We start from the raw sequence: 15,138 nt of genomic DNA, 5'->3' as shown, positions 1-15,138 counted from the left end.
TGGGTCATCTAAGGTATTGAAACGGAAGAAAAAGCAAATAATTAATTCTAGAATTAAATCTGCAGCCATTTGGTAAAAAAGCTGATCATGACTCTCGAACGATTCATATGATTGAAAATGGTTTCTTAAAAAAAGCTATAAGTATAAGATATTTTTAACCTAGATGGCACTTGCGAAAAGGTATTCTTCGAGTAACTGAATTTCAGTTGGTTGGGACAAAGTTGGAATATTATGTGGATACTAAACTGTACTTTATCAAATTAGAACTTCCCTTGCGCTTTTCTAGTGAAAGTCCCATCTTATATTATCTTCATTGGGTAGGTACTGTTCTTGACTATAATCTTATCCTTGACATGCACTGTACTGCATGAAGTGATAAAATCGTACACGTACCGAGCTCAGCAGAACTACAATAAACCTATACAAGGACCAGCACACAATTTGAGCAAAAAGCAGCGTAGTGGCATCACGAAAAAAAAGTAACTCAACTAATCACGAGCTCTTGTGCGTTAGAAACTCTTTGCGTCCTTTTCGCTCCACCAGAGTAACAGAAATTGATACTGCACAGCTCGTCTCAGCATGCGCAAATCGGGTGGTCGGGGGTTTGATCCTGAGCACACATCTCTAACTTTTCAGAGTAAATTTTTGACGTGACAACGTCTTATGATTCGATAGAGCCGGCTGCACGCACGAAAAAACATGACTCATGCGGCGTTACCTCGCTCTGAGGCGTTCCATGTAAGGCTTGAAGTGCAAGCGAGAGCGCGGAACGAGCGACAAAGAAGCACAATCGGCACAATTGTTGTCACGTTCAACTATCGTCAGTAAACCGACTTTACAGACAACCAATTTTTTTTTAAAGCAATTAAATATCACTTGCTTTAACTGTGAAGTAAAACATTGTGAGGTAAACTGTATGCCTGAGAGTTTTCCCATAGTGTTCTCAAAGATATGTGAAGTGCTGAAGTCTACCAATCCACACATGACCAGCGTGGAAGACTATGGCCTACACCCTTCTCATTTTAACGGAGATCCGTGTTCTGTAATGAACCGGCGATGGGTTGATCATGATACTGATGATGAGTTTCCCCTTCCGCGTGTATACAAGGAATTATATATTTAGTACATTGTATTTTTTTTTAATATTTAGCTATGCTGACTGATTAACATAGCTCTATCCATTAATCCAGCTTTCTGCTATCAAAAACCATAAAATTTTAAACGAAACACCATCAATAAAATAATTAATAAACCTAACTACATATTTTTTTTATAAATAATATAAGTCAACAGAAATATTTTATTGATAGTAGTTATGCTATTTCTATTCAAAACAAAAGATTTCATATTCAAAACTGTTGATTGATTGATGAATGTAAGTACGATTAGGGATTTAGTACGGGTATGCACACTTATACATAACGTACTTTACCTACCTACTTCGAGTTTTAACTATATTATGACAATTGACACAGAGCAAATAAGGCGAGTACCTTCTTAAAAATTACGCATTTCTCTAGTAATATAGTAGATAATCTATGCATTCGGTGTTCAAGACGTTTGGTTTCAGCCATCTGTTAAATCATAAAATAAAAAAATTCGACAAAAAAATTGACCATTAACGTTGCGTCGTTTTAACTCATATTTAACTTTATCGATAATGACAGAAACGCCAGGACAGTACAAACAACACTAGCAAGACGCCATTTTCGTATAATTTGAGCTTGAACTGATTGTTCTGGGTGTCGTTTTCAGTTTATTACCTATTTACGTTAATATTATTTAATGAGAAACTTGGTTCTTTCCTGTGTTTATACAATTTTCTTAACATGAAATGTTGTTAAATTTTTATTTGTGCTAGCAGTAGTAAAATTATTCTACTGTCGCGTCGGTGAAAACGACTGCGCGGGAAATGTGTAGTAGAGTCTTCATCTATTCCCCAATAGGTCTTAAAACTGCTATCGGTTGAGAAAAATTGTGTTTTATACTCATATAAATAATCATCAATATGATTTCATACAGAAGACGAGAAAGTAAGAGGGGAAGAAGTTTTAAAATGACCAGAAATATAGAACGTTTGTATAAAGAAAACAAATGCCGTGAGTGTTCAGTGGTGGTAACGCGAATGGACTTTGCCAAAATCCTAGGTAAATTCACAAAAGTGAAAATCCAGTATGAAAGCAGTTCGTCGCCTAAGATTCAGAAGACACCAATCAACAAAACAGTGAAGCCAGTTACGAATACTAGATTAAAAAGCAATGAAAATGGCATGGTTCAATTTCACAGAAAAGCTTATAACCCGCATCCAGCCAAAGATTTAATCAACACAAGAAGAAACGCTAATATTAACAAGGTTGCATCACCACTTACTCGGCAAGCAAGTACTAATATATTAAAGGAAAATAATGTCTTAGAGAACACAAATTCATTTAAGAATAAAAGTACCAACTATAATAACATAAACTCGGCCGGAAAACAATATGCTATAATATTTAATGATCCTACTTCTAAGCATAATAACAGCGTTAAGTGTGAGTTAACTCTATTGGATTTGTTACCAAAGATAAACAATCGTATATTGCCATCTGAGGAATGGTGTATAGACTACTTTCCAAAAAAAGACGAGCCCAAAAATGATAAAGTGTATGATCGAATAGCTGCTGAACTTGAGGACCTCATGTATAATGAGAAACCTGTTGATAAATCACACAAATCAGAATCTTCTGAAAATAAAGTGGATGAATTCCCGTCAATAATGGATATCCTCAATGACAATGCTACACCAGAAAATAATTCTGAACCGAAAGATCAAAACAGTAGTTTAGAGTTCAAAGATAACTTGGAATCAAATGATGTAGAAGCCATGCTGCTTGGTAAGACCAATAAAAATAAAATGGTGACACCTATGAATCTTGATAATACAGAAGTCAATAAACTAATTGCTGATGTTGTTCAGTTTAGCACCAACAGTGAGTTAGCTACGAACCTCCAGAACACAGCTGAGTTTGATAATCCTCACAGTCCCTCAATATTAGATGAAACACTTCAAAAGGGAATCGAAGAACACTTACCAAATCCGCAGTTACAAAGTAAATTCACTTCTGAAAACAGTGATTCAATTGAGAAAAATAATAAATATGTTACAAATAACCAAAACTCTGATGAAATTACACCCAAAAATGGCATGCAAAGTAATGCAAATTTTCCTTCCTCATTGAAATTGGAAGATGTTACACATCTGATATTCAAAAAAGTAGCTGATGGGAAGTGTATTAAGTCTGTTATGTGTCCTAGAAATTTGAAATATTCCATAGAGTTAGAAGATAAATCTGTTGAATTTTTAGGCGCTCCCAAATATATTTCAAACTTGGATGACTTACAGGTTCTTTTACAAATAGTGAATGAAACTGACTTGACAAGTTTATATGTTTTATATTAGTTGCTTGCATAACTATGTAGATACAAAAACAATGTGTAATTTGTAAAGAACAAGTTGACTAGACAAAAAATCATCTTTATTTAAGTAACATGTAGGAACAGCCTATATTTTGTTTTGATAAAATTTGACAAAACATTGATAATTTTCATTTGAATATTTGTTATTGATATAACAGTAATTACAATTTATCTATTAAAATTTTATTATAGAAAATCATATTTAAATGTAAGTTTCAGAATACCTTATAAATAATATATGGAGAAAATACATTTGTGTCAAATATTTTTATCTACACCTAAGTAGTTTTAATAGTTTAAGTTTTGTACAATTGATCATAAAAAGTCAAATTAATAGCAGGTTTACTTTCTTTTTACATATAATATGAATTATTATAAATATATTTTATTTAAATTTATAATAAAATAAAATATAAGATATTATTTAGTTTATTCTAAAATAGAATTAATGTAAATGTGGTTATATCAATCACAAATAATTATTGTTTTAGTTATTGTATATTAATAAACCATTGTGGATCATAATAAAGACTTGGTCAGCTAACCCAGGCGCTACAGTACAGCTTCTAAAGATGTAATTACTAATTGTAAATACAAGGTACATAAAAGCGTCCGCCTCGCGAAGCACGAGTGGGAGCGATATACCCTTGGCACAGTAAATCTATAAAAACCGGCCAAGTGTGAGTCGCGCACCGAAGGTTCCGTACTTGGGTATTTTTTCCGACATTTTGCATGATAAATCAAAAACTATTATGCATTTAAAAAAAACAAGTTTTAGAATGTACAGGTAAAAAACCCTTTTAATTATGATACCCCACTTGGAACAGTTATCCTACTTTGAAAATTGAAACACATTTTAATTTTTTTTATGCTGTAACCACAAATTCACGGTTTTCAGATTTAATCCTTTCCTTGTGCTATAAGACCTATCTACCTGCTTTTCATGGTTCTAGGTCAACGGGAAGTACCTACCCTATAGGGTTTCTTGACAGACACGACGGACGGACAGACAGACAGACAACAAAGTGATCCTATAAAGATGCCCACGCACTATAACTGAACTGCAGCGGAACTGCGCGTCGCGGCAGCGCCCCGCACGTATTCTCTCCAGCCGCGACGCGCGGCAGTGACGTACGCGCGTCGCGGCTGAAGAGAAATTCGTGCGGGGCGCTGCCGCGACGCGCAGTTCAGTTCAAGTGCGTGGGCACCTTAAGGGTTCCGTTTTTCCTTGTGAGGTACGGAATTCTAAAAACATAGTGTGATCTGTGACGACATCATTGTGATTTTTAGGTATCTGTCCAAGCCTTTACTTAGTAGGGTGACAATGAGTTTTGCCAACTTTTACTTTTGTATCAATGTACTTAGGTCAGTCAACCACAATACCAAATAGGAGCACTGTGCATGGGCGTTGTAGATGTATAAGAATAGTACAAGCAACGACGAACTCGATAAACGCGGTCGATACGGACTCGTGCAACTAAAACTATGACAGCGCGGGTGCGCCAGGCGTCCTCCCCAGCACGACTCGCCTCATACCCCGATTGCCACGTCGACCTGTCGTGAAAATTATTGTACTTACACTAAACTAACTTTTTAAACAATTTTTGCCATTTCCAATGATCGACGCTTATTGGTCGCTGAGTGCTGACATTTGATCGCGAGCGCGCGATAAATGACGGTCGCCAAAAATGTTAAAATAAAACAAAATAATCAGGAATCTTGAAAAAGCTATTTAATATTTTTTAGAATGTGATTGTAACTAATCGGATTTGGAGTAGGTAGTCCCAAAGCTGAAATTCTGATATCGCAGCTGCAAACGACTGCATCTGGACTTACCGATTCGATACCGGAAATTAAGTATAAGATTTTGCGCAGGTTGGCAAGTATTCAGCAAAAATTCACTATCTTCATATTATCGTCGTAAGAAATCGAAAATTAAAAACAATGTGTGGACCGATTTAAGCTCGGAGCTCCTTTTAAAATTGGTACTTCGTTCTATTCAGAAATCGCCGTTTATGGCTAAATCATAATTGTGGCTTAAGACTTTTGTACGCCAGAATAGCACATGATGAAATTGAGGTATGTTACAGGGCTGCACGCTACAATTATTTACCTAACACTGAATGGAGAACCTACAACGGCAAAATGAAGCAAGAAGCAGAGTCTTATCTTAATATTCCGACTCCAGCACGATGTTCCGATATAAAATAAAGTGCTGACCGAAAAATTAATAATTGTAGTTGTTACTCCGGCGTAAAACGGCCTTTAGATTCCGCAAAAGTTTCGATTTTTTCCGGAAAGAAGTTGATGCAGGGACATACGACAATCCAAAAAGAACCTCTACCTACAACTTAAAAATGCAAAACGTCAGCTCTTTAGGTCTATGGTTTGAATTGCCATATCTCTATCTTAAGAGGTCTTAAAATATATTATAATCAGGCTGTGTTTTATATAATTCATTAAATTAAAAAATATAAAATATTGTAATTTACTAACTTTCGTAGCGTACTGGTAGGATTCATTTATTTAAATAACCAATAATTTATATAATATTAGGTTAGCTGTCTAATATTACTTTGAATATTACGAACTAATTAGTTTGGTATCTCGATATCAAAATCTTTTCTAATTTATTCGTAAAATTAAACACGCTGGATGTAGGTATTACGTAAAAAATAAGGGTTCTATAATGATTTCGGTTTACAGAACTAAATGCGTTGTTCTGAACACTATTTTCATTATTCAGATTAATCTTAAACTGGTAACATTTTTATTTATACACCATAGCTATTATAGAGTACTGAAAGTAGGGATGTAATTTCTAGTTATCGCACATAATATTACTCTATGGTTAATTTAAACAACAGAATGATTTGACTCATTTAATCTGATTTATAGGCAAAAATCCAAAACTACCCACAAAAACAACTAACCGTGGTATGACAACCAACCACGACTATATATTCTGTAAAACTGACCATAACTAGTATGCTTAGCATTGTATTTTATGAGTGGTACCTAGACAGAAACATCGGACTATCACCAGGCAATAACTATTAGTAGCCTTGTACGTTTACGAGGTCGTTATGGGTCAGAGACATGCTACCTAAACAAGATTGTGCACTGAGACACCAAAAACGAGCCTAATTGAGATAGCGCTAAATTGGATTGTGTCCCTTTCTATTAGGGTGACAACACGATTTGATAATGTAAGACATTTGACGGATTATATGAGAATAGGAGAGGATGAATCATCATGATAACCCATCGCCGCTCACTACTGAGCACGGGTCTCTTCTCAGAATAATAAAGGTTTAGGCCATAGTCTGCCGCGCTGTAGTTATAAAAGTAGAGAAATTCAATTTTTTTTTGTTCTGCGAAAAAGTACCAGTCATGTTAAGTATGGGTACCTATAATATAGGTAAGTAAAATTATTTTGTATAATCTGGTGCATGTGTTTAGGTCCTAAACAGTTTTAGGAAGTTCGTAAGCAAGGCATACTTTTGGGAAAATTGATGGTACAGCGTTTCTTTTAAAAAAAAAATTCAGTGCACACGAAGCCGTAGCAAAATCTTCCGCTTTAAAATGCATTCCGCAAACTGCCGAATATTTGGTGATATTTCCTGGAACGACAGCGATCCATTTTTGCCTTAAGTCTTCATTTTTGAGAAATCTATCGATAAACAGAAAAAAACACTTCCATTAAACAATCAAATTATGGTTACCTTACTACTTCTGTATAGTATAGTACAGAATGTTCGCCATATTGTTTTGCTTGACACCCAGTGTTGTCATCCTATTAATTTAAAAAAATATTTATAATACTTTTTAAACTAAATGATATTTTAATGACATTATAAAATAAAGATAACAGTATGAAAATTACTGCGAAAACAAAAGAAAGTAATCTTGTTGTTTGAAATTAAATAAACAATGAATAAGAACTTTGTGAGCTACATCATAATTCGTACCATAGAAAATATTTTTTTATGCTTGCAATCCATTAGACAGTGACACACTCCAATTTATAGACCTCTCGCTCGGCTCGTTTTTCCGCTTAGCATAATTGTATTAGAAATTGGACTTTATGCTAATGCAATAGAATTTATTTTTGCAGGGAATTAAAGCTGAAGTGCACAATCATGTTTAGGTAGCACGTCTCTGTTATGGGTGTGCTTCTACGTCCGAGGCATATCCGCATCCATTGATCTATGGACCGACATCGCAGCGTTACATCAGAATCGTGGATACTGTGGGTAGTTTTGAATTTTGTAGTGAAAACTGCGTTTTTCCGTATTTCCGTACTTAAAATGACAAACTTTCTAGTTTCTTTTATGAGATAAAATTATATCGAATTAATTCGATACCTATTTAAATTTTAGCCAGAAAACTTGTCATTTGTACGACAAAAATGTTGCAGTAATTGTTAAGTAACTATATAAACGCTTTAATTGTTATAATATAGAACATATTTTTTCATGTCAAAACGTTTTAATTTTATTAAAATAAAATTATAGAGAGCCAGCGCGTGCCAGACCTTGGTTATTTTGGAAGATTTTATGTCAAAGTATAAATTTTTTTTTTGTATTTTCTTTGGAATAGTTTAAGAAATCACGTCATGCATTGCCAGACACAGCAAGTCTCAAAAGTTTGAAGGGTGTCTGGCAGGGGGGTTGCCACAATACCTACTGTGTCTGGCAATGCATGACCTGATTTCTAATAGTAGCTACTATTCCGAAGAAAATAAAAATAATAATAAGGTAAGTAAGTATGCATCCACCCCCTTCCGTTGGATCGGAAGTTCGGAACCCATTACGTATGCGTTTATACACTTTATGTCACTCCATTCGAGAATGTAAAGATTCAATGTTACAGTTCAACTCTTTGATTACGCATTTCATAAAAAGGCACATTAATTAATCATCGTACGATTGAGGGTTTACGGCAAATAACTAAAGTAAACTGTATAAAATTAGTAATTAAGATACCTAAATACTTGTAAAAAGAGACATTAACATACCCAAAGAGTAAGTACCGAACGTTTAGTAGCATGCCTAACTATTTACCTATTCTGATGTTTACATTGATCTAATCAAAGGATGATTAGTGATTACTGAACAGGAAACCTATTATGTTCATCTTAGACTATGATAATATTGGGAAATATACATGTTGCACTACATATCTATATTTTATATTGCTGTAACATAATGTTATGTTATTAAAATCTGTTTAAGTATATAGATCGGGAGTAAAAACTTGTTTTTTAGAATAATATTAGAATAATAAATAATAGGTAGGTGATTATCATTTTCTTGCAAAATATGATATATGATAAAGTTAATATTTCAACAAAAATAAGCTAATACTGGAGGGGTTTTGACTTTTGTTCAAATTGAGATTGATCAAATTTTATGGCTCGAAAGCACTAAATATTCTCCGAGCCATAAAATTATGGTTGGTTGTGGTTAATCAATAATAATCATAATAAACTGGTTTGGAATGGTTTATTATTAATAATAGTTAATTATAATTATCATTAAGTATATGAATAAAAGAAAATCAATAATATTGTTGTTGTTTAAAAGCCAGTAAGAGAAATAAGAATATTGTAACATTTTGTCAGTCTTAAAGTCAGTGTAACTTAATTACTTTTATTATGTACCTAGTATTCAAATCAGTGACAATTTATTCATCAAGTTCTATTAATAGTTTCATTTTTATCAAACTCATCATCATCATCAAATATCAATTCTTTGCTTGAAAGAAGGGATAACTTGGAGTACCAATCATGGATGAGTAAAGTCTAGTTTAGGTATAATGCATACGAACTAAGAATAGGAAAGCCATATTGTTCTCTATCTATCAACTTTCACGTAAAAATTATATTTTGCACAGAAAATACTTTGCATAATGTCGATTTATAATGTTCATCTACATAAGAAGACAAAATCCATTAAAAATATTCATAGTGAATTAAAATATATTGCCAGCTTACATAACTTACACAATTTTTTTCCTATGCTTATAGCACCTATTTTAATTTTGTTTCAATTAGTGATTACTAAATGTATCTAATCACTAATAGTTATATCAAAGTAGTTAGGCTAGTTTATTACATTAAGGTATTTTCATCAGCACCATATTAATTTAGTTTATTTTTAGCTTGTCTGTTAGGTATATTTACTGTAAACTTTAAAGACACACTTGTTTATTACACACATAATATTGTGCTTAAATATAGACTATTTAGATAAGCAAATAAATGTTTTATTTCCAATCCCAATAATGTCATTTCAGCTATAGGTATATTAAAAGAATACCTAATTCAAAGAGTCACATAATCGTATTGTCTAGTAAATGGAATATATTTTTCGGGGTAACTTGTTTGTGTTCCTTCCATTGTTACTGTCAATGAAGCATATTCACAAGCGGCACCAATTAGTTGATGTAGTGGTTGATTCTTGAAATTTACAAGAAAACTCGCTAACGCACCGACAAAAGCGTCCCCAGCGCCCTGTAATAAAAATAAGTTTTCGTATATTTATGAAGTCTGTACTAAATTCTGTAAAATTTTACCTACAACGTAAATTTAGTTTACAAGTTTAATTAATAATTAGTTTTACTTACTGTTGTATCCACTGCTGTCACTTTATTGCTGAAAACATGAATACATTCCCCACTATTTTTCAAGGAGTAAGCTGCACCTTTATCTCCTAATGTAATAATAGCAGTGTCGCATCCGCTTTCTAATAATATATTAAGCGCTTTTTTAATATTGCTGAAAACAATGCTTCGTCAGTAGGTATAGTTTCCAATTATGATATATTTATTTGTAAATAATTATTATGTATATTATTAATAGGTACTTACGAAACATCAACATTAAAATGAACAAGTAACGAAGCTTCAGGTTCATTTACACACAAAATTGTACAAAAAGGTAGAATTTCCTCAATATGTTCTCTCGCAGGAGCAGCATTTAGCAATTTAATCTGAAAATGATTAAACTATGTATATTACCTAAAAGTTACCTACAAAGTACTAACAAATATATATAAGCCTAGTAACAAATTGTAGTACTTAAAGATACACTTACTCCGTCATTTACTTTAAATGCTTCTAAAGTGGTTTCATATGGAGTTTCTAGTTGTCCGATAAGTACATCTGCTTTCTTTATCAATTCCTTAGCATTGCCTAAATCTGATTTGCTAAGATGATTATTAGCACCAGGAACTATGACAATTTGGTTCTCTCCATTATCAGCTACTGATATTTGAGCAATACCAGTAGTAGTGCCTTTTGTCACCTGAGCATAAGTTACATCAACTCCTACGGTTCTTAAGTGTTCTTTATATTTCTCACCCCATTGATCATCGCCTACCTTTAAGAAAATAAATAGATAAGTAACGCCACTTTGGAAATAAGTAATTATGATACCTACTAAAACTTTACACTTACTCTACAAATTATATGGACATTGCCACCTGTTTTCGCCGCAGCAACACATTGATTAGCACCTTTCCCTCCAAAACTTGTTGTGAACTTGTTACCAATGAGCGTTTCGCCAGGCATAGGAAGTCTTGGAGAATATCTGGAAACATTCAAGTTGATTAAAAGATCCGTAACAGAAATATCTTAATAATTCTCCGAACCCCGCTATAAATTTAATAGAAATAAAAGAAGATGTTTAATGAAGATATAATAAAACTAATAAACGCAAGAGAACAAAAGAAATGGGCAACAGAACTCACGAAGCTGTTCAAATTAACAAGCAATGCTATTAAGAAAGATCTTTAGGTACATGAGGTAATCAAACCTATACAGAAATTAAAATCAGAAAAAGTCCCAGACCATATAACATGTAGGTATTGGGACAAGTTTTAATTATTGGAAAATATAAATACAACCAAAAACTAGGTAATAGTAACTATTTATAAATTTGATTAACCAGGATAAAGTAACCTATGACACTGGTCTTTAAGTATATGTATCTACACAGAAAATTACATCGATCCGTTGCTCAGTGATTGAGGTGCAAACAAACACTTTTTCGCATTTATACCTAATATGGGAAGCGAATCAAAAGAATTTGAAAACATAACACACAACTCAATATAGAAAGCAATGGAAGGATTCCACATGCGTTAATGAAAAATATACACACATAAAATTACCTGCTGGCTACAATACATCTAGGTACTCAAAAGTGTAAGCAGAATAATTAGACTAGAAACCTTTGGCGGGTAAGTAACTAGGTACTTGCCAGTAGAAAAGGGGGTCAGACAAGGAGACCCCTTCGCCTAAACTTTTTTTTTATACTAAGAGGCTACACTCTAGTCTAGATGAAATATTCCAGAAGATAGATTGAAAAAATGAAAGTTTCCCTCTTAAAGGGAGAATTTTAAGATAAAAGAATTAAAAAATATATACTAAACAAAAAGGCAAAAGGAATCTGGGCAGACAGAAACGGTAGCTAGTCTGAAGATTACATGAAAGTGGCTGGAAAAAATGAATAAATGGTTATAGTTATAGCAGGCTGCCCAGAAGATAAGTTATAGGTTAGTACTTAGTAGGTTGGTAAGGTACCTAGCCTACTACATACTCTAACTACTATTTTTATCGTAGACAGATCATAACTAACACCTCAATGTTTCATTCACATAAAATAATTTACAACAAAATTTTTTAAGTCATGTTCAATATCTTAAAAAACGAATATAAAAATAAAAGGAGGTAAAAATGATTCAAACAAATTAGTTATCTGATGTAATTTTTTTTCTTTAACCAGCCATTTTGAAATCAGTCCAGTTTATCATATCAATTATAACATAGACGAAGTTAGGTACCTATTTGAAATGTTGCACCCACATCATTTTTTTTCTTTAACCAGCCATTTTGAAATCAATCCAGCTTATCATATTGACTATAACATAGACGTAGGTAGGTAGTAGGTACCCATTTGAAATGTTGCCTACCCTCCTGTTTTGTTTGAAATAAGAAAATTGTGGTAGGTAATTATGTCAAATGTCAACCGACCACAGTTAATTATAGGTTAAAAGGTGAACGGTCTACCTGTTTTCTTAATAGACTACACTTTATATCTAGGTTGTACCTACCTATGTATTTTTATTTAAACAACAAATTAAGGTAGAACATGCACAGCGATATGTAGGTAGACAGACATTCTTAGAATAAGCACTCAGTAAGTATTTTAGTAGGTAAAAACTACATACGTTGTAAAATCTATGCTACAAGATCCTATGACTAAAATTCTTGAATGACTTTCAGGTTCTTCAGGTTGCATTGTAGTTAAGTAGGGTACACAAATAGTCAGTGAACAGTGAAAACTGAAAACACACGTTAGATATTCTCAAAGAGAAACGAAAGCGGCTTGTTTTGACACTGCGCAGTTAGGTTATGATGAGATTAGGAGAAATCTATGCTCGAATGCAAGAGCGATGAACTCACGGCAGCACTGACCAATAAAAAGATAAGTAGTAGCGCGCCATAACGCGCTGCCACATCTAGAAGAGATAAGACTAAATGCCATTTTTTTCTTTGCTTTATCTGTACTCATTCTGTACCATGGACGTATTATAAAGTTCTGTAGGTACTTATTTCGATTCCGCAAAACCTACAAATTCGTGTTACCATAGATTCGGAAACTTTCATTTATTACATTTTTACACCATACGATCCGATATCGTCTTTCTGCATCCAAAACCGCAAATGTGGAAAATTTCGCAAAATAATACCTGAGAAAGTACCTGGGTCTATTTCTTTTATCGATAGATAGACATTTTCTTTAGGAATGATAGTCATTCAAGTGCAGATGGATTGGGTAGGTAGTTATTCTATACCTACTGTTAGCAATACTAAACTCCAAACATTGATTAATCACACTGTATTAACTAAATATATCTACCTACATCAAACACTATCATACACCGCTTATTGCACTACTCATATTATGGCCAGCTACCACCGTCCGACGAGACTGCCCTCAATCCAGCTCCCAAGTGCCAGTGTTAACTAGTTTTATTCTTTTCTTCCCCAAATAAAAATAAAATTGCTTCTTTAGATGTCTCGCTATTAACGTAATATTTTACATACCCTTCGATGACTTCAAAATAATTGAAAATTAATAGACCCTTACAGACCTATTAGGTACCTACCTACCCTTGTATGTATATTGATTTTGGAAGCGCCACCCCTTGATTACTCTGAGACGTATCACAATTCACGAGAAGGGACTAAACTTGTCTCGTGATTAACTTCGTCCACCTTCAAAGGACCTTCACGGTCCTATCAAGGTAGTCATTGCACATTTTGAATGCCAAACGATTTAAATGCGTTGCATGGGCGCCAGACGCCGCCGGTTCGATATCGTATCTGATATAATACAAGATCTCGGAATCAACCCATAATAAAGTTCAGAGCAGTTCAGACTTCAGGCAATGGTGAATGGCAAAACTATGATGCTTGGAGTTTCTCTATGTGATCAAATCAGAAATGAGACCCATAGAACCCAAGTAACTGACATAGCTAAACGGGTTGTGAAGCTGATGTGCTAATGCACCTAATAAAATAGATCTCTTGCTCTGCAGTATAGGACAACCACCCTGGTAGGTGGTTATACCTAAAGTACTCAGGATTAAACCAAAAGCAATAGTTAATAATGATCTACAAGGTAGGAACCAAGAGCAGGAATTGCGAAATGAAATAACATTAATGTTATGGCTACTTAAATTTATTTCGCTAATATTGTTGCATTTTACGAACTAATAATAATCAAAACTAACATTTTAAAGCTCAGTGGCAGGCTTACTTTTAGATAAATCCTCACTTTTTGGCTGTGTAACTTCATTTTTACCAATTTTGTCAGCCATTTCAGCATACTTTGCTTGTCTGTATTCATATTTTGCGGCATCTAGCAAAACATTTTGGAGAAGCTGTCTATTGTTTGACTGCTTGTTTGTCAATGATGGATATGGATTACCTCTTAATTCCAAAATAGCCTTATCAATATTCCTTCCGTAACTTGGCTTTGGTGCTTTAAACATTTTTGTAAAAGCTGTATTACAATTTTCAAATCTTGGCACAAGGACTTTAAATAATTTGTGTATCAGTTCTTTTTCAAGCAACCAGTAGTCTGCAATATCCATTGTTGGTTTGTGGCAGTCACCATGCATGATTGCTTCCGATATGAGCTGAAACACAAGTTTGTCTAATTAACATATCACCAAATAATAACTAAGAAATAATCTAAAGTAATAAAGGCTAAGTTAACTTCAAGGACCATCTATAGCATAAAAATAATCTACAAATCTAAGCTTTATTACCCTTTCAGCATATTGGCGTGCTTCATCAGCTCTGTGTAGATTTAACTCAATTCTTTCGTATTTAATCAAGCCAGTAACAGTTTTTCTTAATTTATCTAGCCTTCCTTCAGGCCCTTTCGGAGTTCTTAATTTTCTATGCTTATCCGGTACCTTTATTCGCAATTTAGACACTAATTTTGTTACATCAGCTTGATTCATTTTATTAACGATATAAGGATTAGTTTTGAACTAGTTTTAAATTAATAATTTAATAATAAATAATAATAATATGCTCTAAGTAGTTTTTTATAGGTTATGTTTTGCTTTTTGCTGTATTCAAAGAGTAATGAGTATGTAA

General features: G+C 33.5%; 3 protein-coding genes across 4 annotated transcripts; 1 reads left to right on the top strand and 2 right to left on the bottom strand.

The window, feature by feature from the left end:
- The first annotated feature begins 1,668 nt into the window (after positions 1 to 1,668).
- Positions 1,669 to 3,575, top strand: LOC123873339. Its single transcript, XM_045918154.1, has one exon. It carries the CDS (start codon positions 2,009 to 2,011, stop codon positions 3,437 to 3,439), a length of 1,431 nt encoding a protein of 476 aa, XP_045774110.1. The 5' UTR covers positions 1,669 to 2,008; the 3' UTR covers positions 3,440 to 3,575.
- A 6,149-nt stretch (positions 3,576 to 9,724) lies between these two features.
- On the bottom strand, positions 9,725 to 12,983 carry LOC123873341 (ribokinase-like). 2 transcript variants are annotated; one of them, XM_045918157.1, is made up of 6 exons: positions 12,693 to 12,983; positions 10,918 to 11,050; positions 10,556 to 10,840; positions 10,330 to 10,451; positions 10,087 to 10,237; positions 9,725 to 9,973 (listed from the first exon to the last, which is right to left on the bottom strand). In XM_045918157.1, exons 1-6 carry the CDS (start codon positions 12,761 to 12,763, stop codon positions 9,785 to 9,787), a joined length of 951 nt encoding a protein of 316 aa, XP_045774113.1. In that variant the 5' UTR covers positions 12,764 to 12,983; the 3' UTR covers positions 9,725 to 9,784. The 2 variants fall into 2 exon arrangements, with proteins under 2 accessions (XP_045774113.1, XP_045774114.1); XM_045918158.1 differs by lacking the exon at positions 12,693 to 12,983 and adding an exon at positions 12,415 to 12,539.
- A 1,208-nt stretch (positions 12,984 to 14,191) lies between these two features.
- Positions 14,192 to 15,138, bottom strand: LOC123873418 (39S ribosomal protein L17, mitochondrial). Its single transcript, XM_045918260.1, has 2 exons — positions 14,802 to 15,138; positions 14,192 to 14,669 (listed from the first exon to the last, which is right to left on the bottom strand). The coding sequence occupies exons 1-2, from the start codon at positions 14,997 to 14,999 to the stop codon at positions 14,265 to 14,267; spliced, it is 603 nt and encodes a 200-aa protein (XP_045774216.1). The 5' UTR covers positions 15,000 to 15,138; the 3' UTR covers positions 14,192 to 14,264.

Source organism: Maniola jurtina, chromosome 16, assembly GCF_905333055.1.
Source record: "Maniola jurtina chromosome 16, ilManJurt1.1, whole genome shotgun sequence".
Taxonomy (NCBI): domain Eukaryota; kingdom Metazoa; phylum Arthropoda; class Insecta; order Lepidoptera; family Nymphalidae; genus Maniola; species Maniola jurtina.
Note: the sequence above shows the minus strand (reverse complement) of the source record. Positions and strands in the feature narration are given on the sequence as shown.

Excerpts from the sequence above, each read along its gene's own strand:
- LOC123873418 (XM_045918260.1), bottom strand. The coding sequence starts at position 14,999 with ATGAATCAAGCTGATGTAACAAAATTAGTGTCTAAATTGCGAATAAAG. Across the intron at positions 14,670-14,801 it reads CACGCCAATATGCTGAAAGG|CTCATATCGGAAGCAATCAT; the intron begins GTAATAAAGCTT and ends CTTGTGTTTCAG.
- LOC123873341 (XM_045918157.1), bottom strand. The coding sequence starts at position 12,763 with ATGCAACCTGAAGAACCTGAAAGTCATTCAAGAATTTTAGTCATAGGA. Across the intron at positions 10,841-10,917 it reads ATGTCCATATAATTTGTAGA|GTAGGCGATGATCAATGGGG; the intron begins GTAAGTGTAAAG and ends ATTTTCTTAAAG. Across the intron at positions 10,452-10,555 it reads CATTTAAAGTAAATGACGGA|ATTAAATTGCTAAATGCTGC; the intron begins GTAAGTGTATCT and ends AATCATTTTCAG.
- LOC123873339 (XM_045918154.1), top strand. The coding sequence starts at position 2,009 with ATGATTTCATACAGAAGACGAGAAAGTAAGAGGGGAAGAAGTTTTAAA.